At 55.0% G+C, this 20,948-nt stretch overlaps 1 protein-coding gene across 2 annotated transcripts in view; it reads right to left on the bottom strand.

Moving 5' to 3' along the window:
- Window positions 1-3,809: 3,809 nt before the first annotated feature.
- BLTP3A (bridge-like lipid transfer protein family member 3A) overlaps window positions 3,810-20,948 on the bottom strand; it is a gene marked incomplete at both ends in the record, with an annotated part of 32,330 nt that continues 15,191 nt past the window's right edge. Inside the window, 17 exons of one of the 2 annotated variants that reach the window (XM_080709731.1) lie at window positions 3,810-3,935; window positions 4,266-4,372; window positions 4,475-4,583; window positions 5,536-5,798; window positions 7,721-7,871; window positions 7,954-8,108; window positions 10,314-10,510; window positions 11,244-12,679; window positions 12,836-13,029; window positions 14,159-14,300; window positions 14,602-14,741; window positions 15,420-15,590; window positions 15,935-16,021; window positions 17,747-17,936; window positions 18,489-18,659; window positions 19,237-19,377; window positions 19,859-20,048. In XM_080709731.1, the coding sequence (XP_080565857.1) occupies window positions 3,810-3,935; window positions 4,266-4,372; window positions 4,475-4,583; window positions 5,536-5,798; window positions 7,721-7,871; window positions 7,954-8,108; window positions 10,314-10,510; window positions 11,244-12,679; window positions 12,836-13,029; window positions 14,159-14,300; window positions 14,602-14,741; window positions 15,420-15,590; window positions 15,935-16,021; window positions 17,747-17,936; window positions 18,489-18,659; window positions 19,237-19,377; window positions 19,859-20,048 (3,970 nt within the window). The remainder of the gene's footprint in view (window positions 3,936-4,265; window positions 4,373-4,474; window positions 4,584-5,535; window positions 5,799-7,720; window positions 7,872-7,953; window positions 8,109-10,313; window positions 10,511-11,243; window positions 12,680-12,835; window positions 13,030-14,158; window positions 14,301-14,601; window positions 14,742-15,419; window positions 15,591-15,934; window positions 16,022-17,746; window positions 17,937-18,488; window positions 18,660-19,236; window positions 19,378-19,858; window positions 20,049-20,948) is intronic. The other variant, XM_080709732.1, reaches the window with a different exon arrangement.

Genomic DNA, 20,948 nt, shown 5'->3' with positions numbered 1-20,948 from the left:
GGGAGAAGTTGATCATTCTTTCTTGGTGACTAAATAAAAGTTGTCTTGGATCTTTTTATGAAATCTTGTGAGCCTTTCCCGTTTTCTCCTAGAACCATCGCAATGTTAACTCATGACAGAGCACTTCGGGCACTGTTAAAAGCTGCACAATTTGCCCATGTATTCCAGGCTTCTATGAACAGACAGACCACAACCAATATTGTTAAGTTTAATTTGCTTTTTTCAGTGGTTCACAGAACCAGTACACTCAGGGTTTGAGATGTTACAACGTTAAAATTTCCCAATACTGACTAGGACTCCAGTTCTTTGCACACATTCAGGAAGGAGTGGCCTTGTCTTGACAGTGACTAGCAGTAGTAAGGCTAGCGTGGGTAAGTGGCAATCCCCAGAATCCTCTCCTAGTGACCGTTCAGTGTCAGGGAGAAGGATTTTAGCTTTCCTGAGCATGACTTAGTAAAAATTCCAATTCTGTTTAGCACCCTGAGTGGGGGAACCGCCTAGACTCTTGACCTCGAACAGGTCTGACTTCTATTCTCACGTTAAACCCATGGCTTCAAACTAAGCACTGAGCCCATGGAGAAGGCTCTTCATGGGGCATTCCACAAAGACTGACTCAAGCTAAATCTGGATCAAAAACAAATGGACAAAAATATGTGCTCTCGACTGATGGGCAATTTCGAACAGTTAGGGGACTATACTATTGCAGTTAGATTGGACAAAGCCAAGACGTACACAGCAGGGGAGGCCAAATCCTGTGTGAGCCTTCGGCTGCGCCGTGCTGGGAGCACGGAGCCCGTTCCATACGGCCATCCTGCCTTCCAGAGGCAGATGGACACTCCTATTCTGGCAGGAGGTCAGCACAGGGCATCGCCCCAGAATCTGCAACAGCTAACCATGATAAATCTCAAGGCAAGAACAGCTTTCACAGTTTAAAAACAGGCGCCATTGTACCAGCATGTCTAGCAAAGTTGAGTTGTTTTCAGTTTAGTGATTTGACTGATTTTAGACATTCAGACAAGTACTGAGGGAAAGCAGCCCCCGAGAAGGTCTGGAATGGACCCCGTGCGGCAGTACTTCAGCCTCCCTTCCCACTGCCCTGCGTCCCGCGAGGGGGAGCCGGCGTGAACAGTGAGGGAGCGTGGGGGGGGAGGGGGGGTCTCCACTAGAACCATGGAATGGGAGGCCTGAGGGCGGAGGCCACGCAAAATGGAGGCCAAAGTGAGACGCAGTAAGAAGCAGCTAGCATGTGAACACGGCCACTCCTGTCTAACTGCAGAGGAAGCAGGTTACTTATTCCCGTGAACAGAGAGCTCCGAGGGTTTCAACTGGGTACACACTAGCGCTCAGCCCGAGTGCGTGCTGACATCCGCTGGCAAGAGTGTGCGCTGCGGCCCCTCGGGCGTTTGCTTGAGGTATGTTCCCTGCTCGGACCTGCAGCTCCAAGGCGGAGCACAAGCAGCCCCGACAGGCCGACAGGGCTTCCTCCCTCGCACTTATCCTGAGGTTATCTCAAGTTCACGTTTCTTCATTATGGAAAAGTCTCATTTCCCCAATGAGGAAGAGTATGTTTGCATGTGATTTTTCACTAAAATCCCAGAAAGTAACGACCCCTACCTCACTTTGCTGAGGGGGAATTTCAAGACACAATGGCCAAAGCTGCCACATAAGGAAAGAGAAATTCTAAGGCTCCGTTTGTCCTATGCAGAGGGACTCTCGACTCCGAGCGCCAGAAGCCCAACGGCTGTGGCCTTTCCCGGCTCACCGTGTCCCCATCAGCTGTTTCTCCTGCAAGCTTAAGGCTATGCCTAGGAGGCCGCCTCTGCACAGAGGGGCAAGGGAGGAACCCACTCCGCCGAGCCTGCAGCCGAATCGTTCCTTTCTTCACCCACTCCCAGAGCGGAGGAGGGCCACACTCGGAGGAGGACCCGAGGGCGCTCGGGACACCTGTGGAGGCCCACCCCCACTGCGAGGCGCAGGCAGCCTCAGCTTTGCGTCGTTCTTTTTGGAGACCGTCACACAGAGCCTTGCACCACGTGCAGCCTCTGCCGTGGCCACCTCCTGAGGGGCCAGCGCTCCCGGCCTCCCAGGGTCGGCTCAGCCGGAGTGTGATCAAACACTCGCTATCCTCTGCAGAACAGTCCGCATCCTAAAGATGAGGCCTCCGTCCACCACCTGGTAACAGCTGATGTCCGCTGGCCCTTCCCTCCCTTTACGGTCGGTACACGGGGCTGGGCCCAGGCAGCGCCCACTGCCACCGCAGGTGATCCTCTTCCTGCCGACCCGCACCTGTCGCTGTCCTGGCCGCACACAGCCTGCTCGTTGGGACTTTCTGCGGCGCTGTGTGGGAGGGGCTGATCTTTTTTGATCTACCTCCTATTCCTTGGAGATAGCAACATTTGCTTTCATTGTGAAATCCTACCTTTAGGCCATTTATAAAAATCTTAAATGTGGTTGAACCAAGCACTGACTCTTAGGGAACTTCCTGCGTTAACATTCTTTCCAGAAAAATGTTTCTTTATTCCTAAGCCTCTAATTTGTTTCTCAAACATAACAAGTTCCTGCAGCTCTTTCACAATTCCCACAGTAACTGGTATTTTAACATCTGACTTAGTCCTCTGAGAGTCTCAAGCGATTTAGATCTGGGATTTCCTTGGTAAATGCATGCCGCCTTCCCGTGGGGAGTGGTGTGTGGCTGGGCCTTGCGTGGCAGCGCCTGCTCACTAGTCCGCCATCCTGTCACAGCGAGGTGCGTCAACTGGTGAGCTGCTGCCGCCAGCACAGCGGGAAGAACGCAGAGCAGGCCTGAGGCTGGGCTGTGGCGCACTAGCAGGGAGAGGAGGGGCGTTCCGCTTCTGTGAGGCGGGTGGGGACTTAGAGATGGCCAACTTTTTTTTTAAGTCAAAATTCCATGATTTTTAAAGCCACATTAATATAGGGAGGAATGAGAAGCAGCAGGCTGAGATGTTTCCGTCAGAGTTGGAAGCACACGTTTGGCCACCAGTCGCCAGGACCAGGGCTCAGAGTGGCGCCGCCCTGCTGGTCCCACCACTCATGCCTTCCGCCTGCTCAGGTCTGAAATCAATCTGTTACAGAGGGGAGAGACGCGCTGGACAAGGGACCACTGCCGTCTACTCTGCCACACCATCACACTAGTGACATTACAACAGGAAGGATGCTGGCCCTGGAGGCTGACTGTAATGTCAGCCGCGGTGATAAAAGCCCATCTCCCGTTCCACGCACGTGATTCCAGCTCCCTGCTCGCTCCGCCACCCCCGGCTTCCTGTTCACTACGCTAAGCAGGCCACAGCTCCGACCGAGGGCCTTGTGGTCTGCTGTGGGAGCTCTGGGACCTGGAATCTTTGGTGACTATGGTGACTAAAGAGATGGGTACCTTCAGTTGTTGTCACAGGCTGGGAAGGAAGAAAAATCACCACGAACCCAGGAGGTGAAACAGCCTGCGGTGTGGAGGAGACAGCCTGGGGTGCGGGGACCAGAGGCCGCGTGCAGGCGAGACGGTGTCAGGCTGGAGCCACCAGAGTGCCGCCCCCAGGCGCCTGGGATTCGGCCAAGCCTGGCCCCGTCCATCCAAGTCAGGACAGCTGGTGGGGAGCACTCCGCGGAGGGGGGCCTCCAAGTCCCTCGCCGTCCCTGGCAGGTGACTCAAGGACAGCTGGTGGGGAGCACTCCGCGAGGGGGGGGCCTCCAAGTCCCTCGCCGTCCCTGGCAGGTGACTCAACGCAGTGGGACAAAGGCGCCTCCTGTCGCTGCTGCTGCTGCTGGTGATTGCGTCTCCCCTGGCAAGACGGCCATCAGAGCTCAAAGAGGGGGTTGTACTTCCTGATCTCCTTGAGAAGCACTTCCTTATCCCTGTTGGCACTGGCCAAGGCTTGCTTCACGTCTGTAAGTTCTTTCTGGAGGGCAGGCAGCTCTTTCACCTGAAGAGTAATAGGAGTTGGTGACCACACGCATGGTAATGCCACCTGGCGGCGGCGGCCAGTGGTGCAAGGAGGATTGCAACAGGAAACCCACGGAGCCCCGCCAAGGTCCCCCCGCCAAGGTCCGGAGACCTGCCCACCGCACCTCCGAGAGCCTGGCCCCGTCACAGTGTACTGGCTAAGGGGTAGCATTCAGTGGCACACGCGACCAGCAAGCTTTCCCCTCCAGCTCCTGGCCAGCACTTGAGCTGCCGCTAGGGGCTGGGACCCCTGGTCTTCACCTGCTGCCACAACTACAGCCGAGGGCGGCACGCTGTGCGCCCGGCTCACCTGCAGTTCCGAGGCCGCTCCCCCGGGCACCGGAAGCACCTGTCCCCTCGGGGGCTGCCTCTCCTCACTTGCAGGTGCTGCAGCCGACGGCGGGTCCTGAGCCGCAGCTGGAGAAGAGTGAAAGTTCTAAGGGACACATACTGCCACTGCCCGGCACTTCCTCGCGGTAGCCTGTCCACCCCTGGAGGCCGGGAGGCTGGGCCACTCACCGCCAATGTGGAACACGCCGTCATCGCTCCGTTTCAGCACCACATGCTCCATGGCCAGAGTGACAGGGACGGGGCCCGGGGACGTGGGGTAGATCGGGGGCATGTCATCCTGCGGGAGAGGGAAACGAGGCTCTCAACCCGCTCACAAACAGCGCGTGTCCAGTGCAGCAGGCGGCGGCATTTCATTTTTATCTATTTTGTGGCGCTAGGGTTGAGCTGAGTCATTGTACCTCGAGCTACATCCGCAGCCCTACTTTATATTCTATTTTTTCAAACAGGGTCTCACTAAGTTGCTGACAGCCTCTCTAGATTGCAAGGTTGGCCCTGAACCTGTGACCCTCCTGTCTCAGCTCCCGAGTGCTGGGGTGAGCAGGCCGCAGGCAGCAGCCTCATGCCGTTGGTCCTCCACAGTCTTTCAGAGCACGAGAGGCAGAGCCGAGTTTCTCCCACCCTAGACACGGCCAAACTGAGGGCCAGGGAGCCTCAGGGCTGCAGTGGTGATGAAAGCCGGGTGAGGGGCAGACCGGGGGTTTCCTCGCCTCACCCTGGCCTTGGGACTCCAGCACTCGCGTGTCCACCACTGGGATGTCCACAGAGTGCCGGCGTGCATCTCCTCCCTTGATCCTCACCACCCTGCACAGCGACGAGGGAAAAGGTTAACAACTGTCGCTGTCTGTTAACAACTGTTCCTTGCCTGAGCTGGACCTGCAATCCCGGGACCTGGAGGCTGAGTCAGGAGGGTCACAGTAATTCAGTCAGACTCTCAGCAACATAGTGGGATCCTCTTTCAAAATAAAAAACACAATAGGGTTGGGAGTACAGCTGAGAGTAGAATGCCCCGGATTCAATCCTCAGTACCATATACATACACACAGCCTCAGCAAGGTAGTGAGACTCAGCAACCTAGCAAGACCCTGTTTCAAAGCAAAAAATAATAAGGGCCGGGAGTATAGCTCGGAGTTCAAAGAATGCTTCTCCGTTCTACCCCAAATGCCACAACAAAACAAAAAAGAGATTTCTTGCCTGACCAAGGCTGGGTGAAGACTTACGGTCCCTCTCACCTTTAAGGTGACTCTGGAGTTCAGGAGTTCGATCTGCATGGGGACCACCAAGGGGACTTCCTCGTCCTCCAAGAAGGGCCCCAGGCCATTGAGCACGGAGGTGAGCAGCTCAAGGTCACATCCCTGGAGCAAGAGATGCAGGAAGCCATTCTGTGCCGCCAGCGGGGAGTGACAGGCTGCACCAGGCCCCGCCTCAAAGCGGAGGCCCACAGCTGGCCGGGGATGGCCAGCCTTCACATTCCAAGATTCCTGAAAGCTTGTACCTTTAAGAAGAAAGACAAGGAAAAGCATACTTATTAACACAGAGAGCATACTACCACTTTAAATATCTTCAATGTCCGGCCAGGTGGTGGCACACCCTTGTAATCCCAGTACTTGGGAGGCTGACACTAGAGGCTCACAGTTTGCAGCCAGCAAACTAAGTGAGACCATGTTAAAAATAATAAATAGGGCTGGGCATGTCACTTGGAGGTAGAAGAACCCGGGCTTAATCCCCAATACTGCAAAAAAAAAAAAAAAATCTCCAACATTCATAATAAACCTATGCAGAGCAGGATGTGGTGGTGCACGCTTGTAATCCCAACATTCGGGAGGCTGAGACCAGAGGATCGTGGTTCACAGACAGCCTCAGCTACTTAGTGAGGCCCTCTGCAACTCAGTGAGACCCTGTTCCAAGATAAAGAATAAAAAATAGGGCTGGGGATGTAGCTCAGAGGTAGAATGCCGCTGGGTTCCATCCCCAGTACTGCAAGAAAAAGTACAAAAATAAAACCTCTGCCACCACGCCCAGCTTAGAAGAGTTTCTTTGGACTATCATTTTTACGTAGCACTTGGCACAAGGCTGTTGAATGAATGACTATTCAAGTGACAGCATATATATATATATATATATATATATATATATATATATATTTTTTTTTTTTTTTTTTTTTGTGGTACTGGGGTTCCTGGAAGCCCTTCCACCTCTGGGCTACACTCCCAGACCTATTTTATACTTTTTTTTTTTTTTTTTGAAACAAGGTCTCTTAGGCCAGCGCAGCTGGCTTGGAACCTGCGCGATCCTGTCTCCGCCTCCGAAGCGCGGGGATTACAAGCGTGCGCCCCCACGCCCGGCGAAAGTCTTATCATTCCCATGTTTTATATGTCTCATATCTTTCCCAGTCAGAGGAGGAGCAGCCAGGAGAACTAAAGCCCAGCAGCCTTCCGCCTCTCCAGCAGGCTTCGTGGGGTCTGGTTCTGATTTCCAGCCCAAGCACCTGTCCTTCCTGCTGCACTCGGCAGCATGGTGCTGCGGGGAAAGTGGACAGGCGGCGACAGCCACGTGCCTCCCCCTCTGCAGCACACTGGGCTGAGGGCGCGTGGGGGCGTGGGGCTCCGCTGCATGGCTTCACGCCCAAGGGTGGGAGGGAGGCAAAAGGCCAATGGAGGGCCTTGTGTGGGCCTGCGGCACAGGCACCGCAGCCCGACGACACTGAACTGAAGCTCAGTCTTAGAGACTTCCCATGAACCCGAACATCCTTCGTTCCTTCTTGAGTCTATTCTCAGCAGACCTTTGTTTCCAGCTTTCTTGCTCTTTCATTTGGGCTGCTGTGAACATCCTAATACATGTCTGATATATGCAAGAGTGTTTCCAGGCAGGGAACAGGGTGCACACCTATCATCCCAGTACTTGGGAGCTGAGACAGGAGGACCACAGGTTCTCGACCCGCCTCAGCATCTTAGCGAGAAGCTCTGCAACTTAGTGAGACCCTGTTTCAAAATAAACAATAAAGTAGAGCCGAGGTGTAGCTCAGAGGTAGACCGCCCTTGGGTTCGGTCCCCAGTACCACACACACACACACAAGTTTCTCCCAGGCTACATTCCCAAGGGTATAAATTCTCGCTGGTCAGGGTCGTTACAGCTTTAACTTTACTACATAACGCCGAACTGTCTTCCAGGACACTTGCACCAATCTGCAGTTTCCTAAGCGTGTGAATCACTCCATGTCCTTGGCTAAAGACTTATTTATGGGCTTTAAGAGACTAGACGAGATCCCGGGGCTTTATCAGTGAGAGAGGAGAGCGGCTGCCACGACACGGGCGGAGGCTCACAGGAGCAGCTGCCTCGCGGCGCGGGGACAGCAGCGTCCCGTCTCCCACTGTCCTGGACGAGCCAGTAGCTCTCCAAGGCCGGCGCTGTCCTCACCTGAGCACTGTCCACGCAGGAACTGGCCGAGCCTCACGGTGCCCAGCTGCTGCAGGGCCAGCTCCTCGGCCTGCAAGGCTACTGCCAGGTCCTCACCACGCACCTCCATCCCCAAAGACACCTCGTGCACCTTCAGGACCAGCACCGAGACCTGTCGACGGAGACCCTCTCAGCGCGAGTCCCAGGCGTCCCGGGCAGAGCCCACCCCACAATGAGAGCGTAGAGCAGCTGACCAGGTGGAGGCCGCGGTCCTCCCCGCTGGGTGAGAAGGAGCTCGTGGCCTCTGGGGACCCCGGGCCATAATTCTCCACCCCAGGGCTCCCGTGAGCATCCGCATCGTCCAAGTCACTTGGGAGAGATCCTGGAGGGACAGACTCCAGACCAGACTCTGTAGAGACAGACATGGAGGGCATACATGTCAGAGACTGCTGGAATCCACTGGGAAAGAACGCATTTAGGACATTCATGAGGCAACTGAAAATTGGAAGACTAGATATTTGATGAACAAAAGGAATTTTTTCATGTGTGTGTGCACGCGCGTGTGTGTTGGGAGGTACTTGGGATTGAACCCAGGGGCATTCTACCTCTGAGCTCCATCCCCAGCCCTATTTTTTTTTCCAGTTTTGAACCAGAGTATCCCAGGTTGACAAGAGTCTCACTCCTTTCTAAGGCCATCCTCAAACCTGCGATCCTCCTGTCTCAGCCTCCCAAATACTGATATTACAGGTATGCGCTACCATGCCTAGCTTCAAGGGATCATTTCATTTTATTTTTCGCAGTACTGGAGATTGAGCCCAGGGGCATTCCACCTCCAAGCTACACCCCCAGCACTATTTTTTATTCTTTATTTTGAAACAGGTCTCACTAAGTTGCAGAGGACCTAAGTAGCTGAGGCTGGCCATGAACCATGATCCTCCTGTCTCAGCCTCTCAAGTACTGAGATTACAAGCGTGCGCTGCCACGCCTGGCTCCGAAAGCAAAAGATCCTTTTGTGTGTGTGTGTGTGTGTGTGTGTGTGTGTGTGTGTGTGTGTGTGTGGGTTTGGGGGCTGGAACCCAGGGGCATTTGACCTCCGAGCTGCACCCCCTACCTTATTTTTTATTCTTTGAGACCGGGCCTCACTAAGTAGCTGAGGCTGTCCGCGAACCGCGATCCTCGGGTCTCAGCCTCCCGAGTGCTGGGATGACAAGCGTGCCCGCCACGCCCGGCTCTCCAAGGGACCATTTTAAAAGTTTCTAGTTCAGGCCGGGCGTGGTGGGCGCGCTTGTCATCCCAGCACTCGGGAGGCTGAGACCCGAGGATCGCGGTTCGCGGACAGCCTCAGCTACTTAGTGAGACCTCTGCAACTCAGGGAGACCTGGTTTCAAAATACAGAATAAAAAATAGGACTGGGGGTGTAGCTCGGGGGGTAGAATGCCCCTGGGTTCCGTCCCCAGTGCCACACACAAAAAAAAAAAGTTCTAGTTTAATATGCTAAAAGAATCAGTGTAACCTTAATTCCTAAAAGTTATTTATTTTATAAACTGACAGAAAGTTCCTTCTTATGTTTCAACAATAAAATACACAGGCAAACGAACAAAAACAGAACACAAACATACACCACTGCCACAAAACACAAAACTAATCCTACGGACCTAACCACACAGCTGTGAGACTAGGAATTTCTTCTTCAGTTTGAACCGCTTTCTGTGACAAAGATCGAACACTAACCAGTGATCTACACGTGGAGATTAAACCAGAGTCACAAATCTCCTCAATTTATTTCTCTTTTGTTTGGGTTAAAAAAATGCCCATGTTATGCCAGGCGTGGTGGGCCCGCTTGTCAGCCCGGCATTCGGGAGGCTGAGACCTGGAGGATCGCGGCTCGCAGACAGCCTCAGCTGCTTAGTGAGGCCCTCAGCAACTCAGTGAGACCCGGTTTCAAAATAAAGAAAAAATAGGGCAGGAGGTGTAGCCCGGAGGTCAAATGCCCCTGGGTTCCATCCCCAGACCCGCAAAAAAAAAAAAAAAAGCCCATGTTAGCTGGGCATAGTGGCGCACGCTTGTAATCCCAGAATTTGAGAGGCTGAGACAAGAGGATTGCTCAGGTTCACGGCCAGCCTCAGCTCCTTAGTGAGGCCCTCTGCAACTCAGTGAGACCCTGCTTCAAAATAAAGAATAAAAAATAGGGCTGGAGGTGTTGCTCAGAGGTAGAATGCCCTGGGTTCTATCCCCAGCACAGAAAGAAAGAAGAAAAGAAAGAAACTAAGAAACAGAAAGAAAGAAAGAAGGAAAGAGACAGAAACAAACTAGTGATCCCAGCATTTGGGAGGCGGACATAGGAGGGTCCCGGTTTGCAACCAGCCTCAGCTACTAAGGCCCTTCACAACTTAGTGAGACCCTGTTTCAAAAATAAAGAATAAAAATTCAGGCTGGGTGTAGCTTAGAGGTAGAATGCCCCTGGATTCCATCCCCAGCACTGCCTATAAAAAAAGCAAAAAAAAAAAAATGCCCATGTTACCAAATCCCCACGCCTGGCACAGCCCGCAGGTCTGAATGCTGACAGCGGGAAGGGAGCGCCCTTCTGGACTTCTGCAACGCTGCTCCCACATACCAGACTCCAAGAGCATCACAAAGCCGTCACTGCCGTCACTGTCCACGGAAATCCGGTCCTCGGGGCCACTGTTATCCAGCGAGACGCTATCAAAGGACTGCTGAGACACCGTCCTCTTCATGGAGAAGAATCGGAGCCGGGCAGCACTGTTGCTTGCTGGGGCCGCCAGGTTCTCGTCCATCTTAGCTGTGGGTTCCCTATTTTAAAAACAAAAAGCAGCCAGGCATGGCGACGCACACTTGGCATCCCAGCATTCAGGAGGCTGAGACTGGACGATCGCGGTTCGCGGACAGCCTCAGCTACTTAGTGAGGCCCTCTGTAACTTAGTGAGACCCGGTTTCAAAATAAAGAATAAAAAAAAGGGCAGGGGGTATAGCTCAGAGGTCGAATGTCCCTGAGGTTCCATCCCCAGACCCACACACACACACAAAAAAAATGTAAAAACACAAAAGCAGCTGGGTGTGGCTGCGCACGCTTGGAATCCCAGTCCTTGGGAGGTTGAGACAGGAGGATCATAGGCTTGGGGCCAGCCTCAGCTACTCAGTGAGCCCCTCCATAATTTTGTGAGATCCTGTTTCAAAATAAAGAAGAAGAATACTAGATCAGAGATAGAATGATTCTGAGTTCAACCTCCAGTACCACAAAAAAAAAACCCCAAGTCCCCAGCCGGGTACGGTGCCACATGCCTGCCATCCCAGTACTTGAGAGGCTGAGACAGGAGGATTGAAGGTTGAAGGCCCGCCTCAGCAACTCAGCAAGACCCTGTTTACAAACAAAGGTACGAAGGGCTGGGGTGTGGCCTGGAGGTGGAAAGCCTCTGGGCTCCGTCCCCAGCAGCACACACAAGCCAAGGGCCGTCCTCTGGTCCTCTGCGTTCCTGGGCTCCCTGCTCAGAACCAGAAAGAGCCGCAAGTGCAGGCGGACGCTCACCTGGCAGGGGGCAGGGACAGCATCCGGTGCATGGTGGAGGTCATGCGATCCCTGCCCAGGCTGAAGGCACCCTTGGTCAGCGACACGGCCTCCTTGGTGAGGTCCATGGTGGCGTGCAGAGCCTCTTTGGTGGCATCCTTGGTTATGTGGATAGCGCTCGACAAGTCTCCCTCCACGTTCTTCGAGGGGACGGGCTCACCCTGGCCATCTGCGGTGGTCTCCCTGCCAGCCGGCGGCCCGGAGACTCGGGTTCTGCTCAGTCTCTTGGCCTGCAGGGACTCGACGGCCCCGCGGCCCTTCTCGGCCTGCAGCTGTGCGAGGATCCCCGAGTCCCGCTCGGGGTGGTCTCCGGTGCTCCGTGGCTTCTCCACAGCCACCTCCACGTTTCCTACGTGGCTGTGCTCCGAGACCTTCTCAGGACTAGTGGGGCCCTGGTCCGAGGAGGCATCAGACTTAGCCTCCCGGTCCTCTGAATGAGACAGCTCGGAGTCTATGAGGCTGGTGGTGTCGGAGCCCGCACATTCGGCGTCCACAGCCCCAGGGGCGGGGAGCAGGAGCAGAGCCACCTCGGCGCGGGGGAAGATGACACCGATGCACGCTGTCTGCTCCGGAAAGGGGGACCCAGTCATGGCCTCCGTATCTTTAGCCAGCTGCTCCTGAAGCCCCTGCAGCACCTCCTTGAGACGGAGCAGGGCCAAGTACTGGTAGTGGTCCAGCCTCACGCAGACAGGGGCAGGGGAGTAGACTAGCACGTGCACGTCCGCGGCGTCTTCCAGCTCGGCCGCAGGCCCTCTGCTGTCCACGCTGCCGCTGCCATCTCTCAGAGTCTCCGTGACCTCCGTGAGGCCTGACAGGCTTTTCAGATCATGCTCCGTCTTCGACCTCTGATGAGACGCAGGATCAGGAGCAAGGCCTTCAGACTGGACAGGGCTGCCAAAGCTGGCTGACGGTTTCAGCCTCCCCTCTGAGGCCAAGAGGAGCCTCCGTGTCTGGGCTTGCTGCCAGCGGAGAGGGAGGCAGGCCCAGATGGACAGGGGGAAGGGGGCCACAAAGTTCAAGCTCCGGCCCCTGAAGTTCTCTGTGCCCTCAAAGTCCAGGGAGACCTGGGCGAAGTGGACGGACCAGAGATCCTGGGAAGCCTGGGGCCTCGGGGGAGGGATGGCTCCAGGCTGTGGGGCACGGGGACCCATCTGGAAGGCGTGGTGCAAAAACAGCATGTGCAGAAGGCTGAAGCCGCCCGGGGCCTTGGGGAAGTGCACGGAAGCAGAATGAAAGAACGCGGCCGCGGCAAAGGCCCGGAAGAGACTCTGCAGGTCTGCACAGCCACAGTGCGGGGCATGGCGCGTGTTGGTGGCAACCATGTCTGATGCGGAGAAGACCAGGGCCTGGGGACGATGTGACTTTGCCCGCTCTCTCTTCTCCAGGGGGAAGCTCACCTTCAGAGAGAAAAGGAAACGCTCACACGCGCACGCATGCCCACCTGGGCTGGAAACCGTCTTTCCTACTCCATGAGTGCAGAGGAGAGCTGTGAGCTACGGCCACAGGAAAGGGCAGCGGTGGCCACGCTGGAGACAAAGCCTCACTCTCCGTACCTTTAACTGGAAGGCATCCAGGCGGATGTCCAAATGTTCATCTTTCTGCCGTGAATCTTCCAGTTTATAGATGGCTTTAAACTGCTCTAAGCTACGATACAAATCTAGGAAGAAGAGGTTTCCCCAGAGCACGCTGACAGGATCCACAGTGAACGTCAGACCATTGAGCTGAACGTAGAGATTGGGACAGGGAGCTGGAGAACAGAGAAAACACGAGGCCGCGTGTGTGCAGAGCAACAGCCGCACACACACCCACGGCTGCCGCTGCCAGGCGCGGCGGCACACACCTCTCACCCAGCATCTAGGAGGCTCACACAGGACTGAGGTTCCAGGCCAGCCTCAGCAACCTGTTTCTTTTTTTCTGTTTTTTGTGGTACTGGGGATGGGACCCACGGGCATTCTACCTCTGAGCTACACCCCCAACCCTTTTTTTTTTTTTGGTACTGGGGTTCCTGGAAGCCCTTCTATCTCCGGGCTACACTCCCAGACCTATTTTTACATTTTTATTTGGAAACAGGGTCTCCTTAGCCAGCGCGCGCGGCTGGCTTCGAACCTGCGCGATCCTCCTATCTCTGCCTCCCAAGCGCGGGGATTACAAGCGTGCGCCACCACGCCCGGCATCCCAACCCTATTTTTTATTCTTCATTTTGAAACAGGGTCTCACTAAGTTGCAGAGTGCCTACGTAGCTGAGGCTGGCCGTGAACCTGTGATCCTCCTGTCTCAGCCTCCCAAGTACTGGGATTACAAGTGTGCACCACCACACCTAGTGTTTTATTTTGAAACAGGTATTTCAAAATAAAAAAATTAAATAGGGCTGGAGGTGTAGCTCAGAAATAGAATGCCCCTGGGTAGTTTTTGGGTTTTTAGGGGTGTTTGTTTGTTTGTGGTGCTGGGGATTGAATTTTGGGGCATTCAACCTCTGAGGTATACCCCCAGCCCTATTTAGTTTTTATTTGAAAACAGGGTCTCACTATGTTACTGAGGCTGATTTCAAACCTGGGACCCCCTGTCTCAGCCTCCCAAGTACAGAGATTATAGGTATGCACCATCACGCCTGGTTCTTTTTTTTTATTTTGAAACAGGGTCTCACTGGGCTGCCGAGAGTCTTGCTAAGTTGCTGAGACTGATCTCAAATCTGAGATCCTCCTGTCTCAGCCTCCCAAGCACTGGATAACAGGTGTGTGCCACCACATCCCGCACAGGGCAGTTTTTAATAAAGCCATGCAAAATTCACTCACTCGCCTAAACTCCTAAGAAGCAGAGAGAATATTCAGTGGCCCAGGCTGACAACGGGAAGGGTGGAGCCAGACAAAAGAGCCCACCTGGAAGTTCCTGGTCATCTGGGAAGTAGTATTCCGTAAACTCGATGTGAATGGCAGACACCTGAGTGGGCAGGCCGTGGAGCTTGCGGCTGCAGGAGAGGAGTGTGGACGGCTTCTTGCGTGGCTGTCCGGCAGTAGAGACCTAGGCAGTCAGGCCTGCTGTGAGCACTGGCAGCAGTGCAGGTGCAGGCATGTGGCACCACCTTGCTGCTGCCTGTGACGGGCAGGGAGGGGTGCGCGCGACCCAGGCGCTCTCATGCCCGCCTCGCACTGCCCAAGCCAGTTGTTTCAGCAGGCAGCCATACAACATTCAGAGGGAAACTGAAGTTTCTATGTCCTTAGCAGCAGCCATGCTCAAAAAAAATCCTGAGCATCAGGCTACCCAGAAGGTGGCGAAGGGCCCCAGCCTCCGAGCCCACCCCTCCGCCGCCTCCCGTCCTCACCTGGTGGATGTCCAGGTCGTCCACTCGAACAACCAGGCAGCTAGAGCGCAGGCGGTTCCAGGCTGGGGGCCAGAAGGTGGCCTGCCGGCCCGGGGAGGGCTTCCTTTCGAGAAGGTTCTTCCGAGGACTAGAGAGAGAATCTAAAGAGAAATGAGAAGGTGGGAAGAGAATCAGATACAGTCAACTCTCAATACTAACAGGATCAGGATGTGACCATCCTGGAGTCACTAATGCTATATAAGTAGGAAACAGCTTAACACCAGATTGAACTCAAAAAAATATTCTCCTACATTGGGAGTGGTGGCGCACGCTTATACCAGCACTTGGGAGAGTGAGACAGGAGGATCGCAGGTTTGAGGACAGCCTCTGGAATTACTGAGACTCTCAGAAACCTAGCATGTTTCAAAATAAAAATAAAACAGAGCTGAGGATGTAGCTCAGAGGTGAAATGCCCCTGGTTCAATCTCCAGTGCTCCTCAAAAATTCTCCTTAAGACCAAGATAAACCTTTTTCCTAAGTACTGGGACTGAAGTCAGGTCTTCGCACATCTTAGGCAAGCGTTCCACCCCTGAGCTGCATCCCAGCCTTTTGTGTTTTCACTGTGAGGCAAGGGCCCACTGAGTTGCCCAGGTGGCCTGGCCTCCCGAGTCGCGGGTCACAAATGTAGGCCATCATGCAGCAACAGCAGCACTCTGAGCAGAGGGGACGTCTGTGACACTACAGCTCTCCTGGGGACAAGAGACACGCGTGAAGGAAAGTCACCGCTGTCACGCCACAGGGCAGCGGCCGAGGCCACGCAGTCTGCTGCCACAGCCCACCTGCCTTCCTCCGGAAGGGAGAGCCAGCACCCAGGGGCCACGGGGCCTGCAGGCCGCTGTCCTCCCGCCACTTCTCCATCGCGCTCTGGAACTCCGCCACCAGCTTCCGGGCCCACTGGCCTCGCGTCTCCATGGCCTCGCAGTGCCGCACCCAGTGCCTGCAGCTGTCACCTAGGCAACCAAGAAGCAGGACCACCTCAGCCCAGGTGCCACCGCCGCTCGTGTGCCAGGAGGCTCGCAGGCAGGAGACTGTCCAGCAAGGAGTCGAGTCCAGCCCCCCCCCCCCCGTGACGCACCCCCAGGCCATCCTTAACTACAGCCCCCACCCCTGCAGAGCCAGAGTGGAGCAAAGCAGCACCCACACCGCCTCCCTCCCCCTTCCAGCTTTCCAAACAGTCCTGTGAAGGGGATGCGCCCGTGCCATCGCTCTGCGTCCCTGGCACCCTGCTGCCAGCCTGCCCTACCCTCGCAGTGGGCCGTGCTAGAGCTGACTGCATTCCGCAACACTGGCTCACCTGCCCAGTGGAAGGGGTAGTAGTCAAACGCCATCTTGCGGAAGGTGAGCTGCATAGCCCCGCCCGTGAGCCTGTTGGCAGAGACCCCTGTGGAGGAGAAGAGGCAGGGCAGCTGGAAGGAGCAGAGCTGCCAACACGCGCGCAAGTCCTCGCAGCCCGCCACGTCCCGCCGGGACACGACCAGCTGAGAGGCCAGGGCAGGCCACCTCCACCGAGCTGCGAGGGCCAGTGGGCATCCCCAAGGAGTCACACCAAGGGTGACCGCTGGCTGTCAGGCTTCCAGAGACAAGACGGACGGAAAACTCATGATCCAGGAAGTCAGTCCTCGCTTCCCAGACACTCCCACGCTCAGCTTGAGCAGCTGGCCCCCGGCCCTAACAATACTGCTGCTGCTGCCCTCAGCACAGCGCCTGGAGGGGCAGAGCCAGGTCCCCACAGACCCGCATTCCTTCCCTCCACAGCCGGCCTCAGAGCTGAAGCTGACACTAGACGCTCATGTGTATTATACGTACAAGTGCCACAGAATGCTAAAAGAGCGCAAACAGGGACCGGAGAGACTAAACATACAATACTGTAGGGAAAGCGGAATTCTCAGCAGGAAGTCAAATACTACCATGTGTTTATCTCAAATTTACATTTCACTCTTACTGAATGAACTTTCCATGTTTCTATCTTATCTCTCAAATCAGACTAAAAACTGTGACAGGAACTATTTTTCTGATACATATGTGTCACTTGACTCGCTGTGTACCCCACTTTCACCCGGTCCCCTGCTAGAGCTCTGAGCAGCCTCAGAAGTAGTAGAGGCTCAGCCAGGCGGGGCAGCACACACTTGTAATCCCAGCACTTGGGAGACAGGAGGATCGCAGGTTCACAGCCAGCCTCAGCTACTTAGTGAGGCCCTCTCCAACTTAATGAGACCCTGTTTCAAATAAAGAATAGAAAATTCTCGGAAGTGGAACGCTCCTGGGTTCCATCCCCAGTTCCATCAGAAAAGAAAACCAAGAGCTGACCGCACGGGGAATGACAAAGGAAGCAGCACTACTGACGGAACAGGAGCAGGTGATCATAAAAGAGCGCTCGCCTCTGACCCAGTCCCTCCAAGTTCAGTAGAGGATCTCATGCGCCTGACAGTCCAGGTAATGAGCAAGACAGGACTCGACTTCACAAACGAGGAAACTCAGAGAGGTGAAGGGAAAGGGTAAGCAGCGACTTCTCCGAAGCTCGTAAAAAGTGACTCCCTTGTTCCTTCTGTGTAAATATGTGTGTGCACGTGAGACCAAGGCTCTGGCAGGACAGGAGCTAGCGCGACCTCCCGCTTGGAGAAAGCACGTTTACACACAGCGTGCACCTGAACTGACTCAAAAACCTGAAGACTGTGGGCTCGAGGTAGAGCCCGGTGGTAGAGCTTGTGCTTAGTATACAAGGCCCTGGCTTTGATCTCAGCTTCAGAAAAGGAAGGCAGGCAGGCAGGCAGGTTGGAAGGCTGGTTGGAAGGCAGGAAGGAACTCTGAGATTCTTACAGCTGAATGTACATCCTAACGTGTCGAGCCAGTGGCTCTGGACCTTTGGCAAGCATCAGCTTTGTCTGGTGGACTTTGAGGGAAAATCTATGTTCACAGATCTTATATTCTACCTTTGAAGAGGCTGATTTCGTAGGGCCGGGGAGAGGCCCAACACTGTCTCCTGTGACAGGTGACTCCACTGTACCCTACAGGGGCTCCCCCGCGGTGGGAAGCCAGCCAAGGCTCCTCTGTTCCCTGGCCAGAGCCGGCAGTATGGCCCCCGCCCAGGCCCAGGCCTCACAGCTACCTGACTCTCGAGACTGGCTATCATCACAAATGTGCAGGTCCAGGCGGGAGATGAGCAGGTGGTAGGAGGATTCTTTCACATCAAACTTCTCAAAGTACTGGCTGAGGCGGCTGCTGCTGCTATTGCTGCCCTGGCTGCCACCAAACGCCTGGGCCCAGGACTGCTGGGCACTGGAAGAAGGTGGCGTGATCTGTGTGGCAGAGAGAAAAATAAGCCGTCCAGACCTGCGGAGGGCCCGCCTCTGGGCTTGAGCCCAGCCTGAATGCAGCCACGGTTCAGGAAGATGCTTCTTCCTCTCACAGCTGCACTCAGTTCCGTCCCAAGGACACGACCAGATTCCAAAAGCCTAATTCCAATTAGTGAAATAACCATGCGCCTCAGGCTCCCGCGCCGGGATGTACTGACAGGCGCTAAGACGCCTCTAGAAAGCCTTCCCCACACGCTTCCCACCAGGCAGGGAGGCGCCCCGCCCTGCCCGCACCCACACACCACGCTGCTAAGCACTGTCTACAGCCCACCGCGCAAGGCCCTGAGAACCCCAGGGCCAGGACCAGAAGGCTTAGCCCACTGTCCCCCTCCACTGGCGATCCGTAAACCCCCACGGGGCAAACCAGAACAGCCCACGAAGCTTGAGGAAACCCTGCGGGCGTCCAGAAGCAGGCAGGAAGGCCTCGGTGGAAGGCACCCAGCTCGGGGAGGCTTGTCGGGCACCCCGCCCCGCCCCGCCAGGTCGTCGACTAGCCTGCACGGGCTCGGGGGCCAAGCTCTTCCTCTGCTGGGCTGACTTCTCCACGGCCTCGCTCAGAGACTCGGCGTACTTCATCATGGCCTTGAGCTGCGAGTCGGTCAGCACCCAGAGCAGGTCGTCCAGCAGGAACGTCAGCTTGGAGGCCACCACGTTGCAGTCTTTGGTCTGAGGGGCCACAGGGAGCACAGCTCAGCCCCTCGCAGCCTCTGCCTCCCGAGTGAGCCCTGCGGCCCCTCCGCCGTCCCCTGGCCACCACCACACTGGAGCGCTTCTTCCAGAACTACTCGTTTGCTTGGTTAACCAAAGCGGCAACAACCAACTGCGGCGCCCCGTCAGCGTGCTGATCCGTGGCGACAGCCGTGGTCGGCATACTCATCATGGCCACGAGCGCGAGTCGGGCAGCACCCGGAGCAGAACAGGAGATGGAGTCACTCCCTGGTGGGCACTGTGCGGCCCTGAGTCGCAGGCCGTCCCCCTTCAGCTACCACCCAAAGGGCCACGGACGTCCCCAACAGTGAGGGAGCACCACCTCCCAGGCGGTCACCAGGCACCTGGCGCAGGCCCGCAATCCAGCGCTTGGGAGGCGAGACCAGAGGACTGCAGGTTCAAGGCCAGCAACTCACCTAAGCCCTGTTTCAAAATCAAAATCAAAGGGCGAGGGTGTAACCTGGAGGTAGACGGCCTCTGGGTTCAGTCCTCAGTACCAGAAAGAAGTGTTCGTGAAGACCACGAGCACACTCACCCTTCTCTTGAGGGCGATCTGGATCCTGCCCTGGTTGGTGATGAGCCTCAGAGGGGTGGTGAGGGGGTCCTGGTCACCATTCTCTGTGGCATCTGCCTCGATTCGAAGTGTCTGCCAAGTTATTTCCTTAAATGTCAAAACCTGGAAGGAGAGAAAGTACCAAAATTCTGTAGATGAAATTAACCAAGTGACAGGACCCTACAGGAAAAAGACTGGCAAGGTAGAAACTCCCACCAGTCTCAGTGGAATCCCAACAGCACAAACAGTGGGTCAGCGGGCGTGGTGGCGCACGCCTGTGATCCCAGTACTCCAGAGGCTGAGACAGGAGGATCACAGGTTTGAGGCCAGTCTCAACAATTTAGTGGGACTCTCAGCAATCTAGTGAGACCCTGTTTCGAAATAAAAAAAAAAAAACTGGGCTGGGGGTGGGTGTAGCTTAGACACAGAACTCCTTGAGTTCAACCCCCAGTACTCCCCCCAAAAAAGAAGAGAGCATAATAACAGGGCAGAAAAGGTTCTGGGGTTTGGGCCTGGGGAGTGTCTGAGTCCATCTCCAGGGCAGGAGGAAGTGCAGCAGCCACGCTCTCCCTCCTCCCCTCGCCCCTGGCGCACAGGGCTGCACCTCTCCACGGCGGGGGTCAGTGATGCGGGTCAGTCGAAGGTCACTCTGCTGCCAGCTGGGGTTGACGCTGTAGCCCTGGAGCTGCCACAGCTCGAAGGACGCATGGAAGGCCTTGGAGTGGATCTTGATGGTGATGGAGCTGACAACGATGAACATCCCCTCCACCACCTTCTCAGCAAACCCGTACTCGCTGCAACACAGGGCGGCGCGGTCAGCTCCTGCCTGCTACGACTGGGAGCTTCGGGTGGCTTGGTTGGTTTATGGTACTGAGGATGGAACCCAGAGGCATTCGGCCTCTAAGTTACACCCCCGGCCCCATTTTCTTTCTTTCTTTCTTTCTTCCTTCCTTCCTTTCTTTCTTTCTTTCTTTTTTGGTACTGAGGATTAAGCCTAGGGGCATTCAACCTCCGAGCTGTACCCCCAGACCTATTTTTTATTCTTTATTTTGAAACAGGGTCTCACTAAGTTGCAAAGGGCCTAAGTAGCTGAGGCTGTCGGCGAACCGCGATCCTCCTGAATGCTGGGATTACAAGCGTGCGCCAACACATCCGACTGCCAATTTTATTTCTTATTTGGAAACAGTCTAAGTCGTGGAGGGTATATATACCTCAATAAGCTTCCAAGACTGGCTTTGAAACTGTCATCTGGTCTCAGGCTCCCAAGTGCTAGGATTAAAAGTCTGTACCACCATACACAGCTTTAATTTTTATTTTCTTGTTGCTTTTACTTTTTAGATTTCTATATTTTTTTTTCCAGTACTGGGAATAAAACTCAGGGGCATTCTACCTCCTAGCTATACCCCCAGCCCAGTTTACTTTTTTAATTTTTTTTTTTGGGGATGTGTGTGTGTGTGTGTGTGTGTGTGTGTGTGCCGTGCTGGGGATGGACCCCAGAGGCTTTCTACCTTCAGGCTATACTCCCAGACCTGTTTTCTATTTTATTTGGAAACAGGGTTTAAGTTGCTGAGAGCCTAACTAAGTAGCTGAGGCTGGCTGCAAACTGCAATCCTCCTGTCTCAGCCTCCCGATTACTGGGATTACAAGTGTGTACCACCAGGCCCGGCTAGATTTCTAAATCTTTATACTGATAA

Source organism: Muscardinus avellanarius (assembly GCF_963383645.1).
Source record: "Muscardinus avellanarius genome assembly, chromosome: 14".
In the NCBI taxonomy this organism is placed as follows: domain Eukaryota; kingdom Metazoa; phylum Chordata; class Mammalia; order Rodentia; family Gliridae; genus Muscardinus; species Muscardinus avellanarius.
Note: the sequence above shows the minus strand (reverse complement) of the source record. Positions and strands in the feature narration are given on the sequence as shown.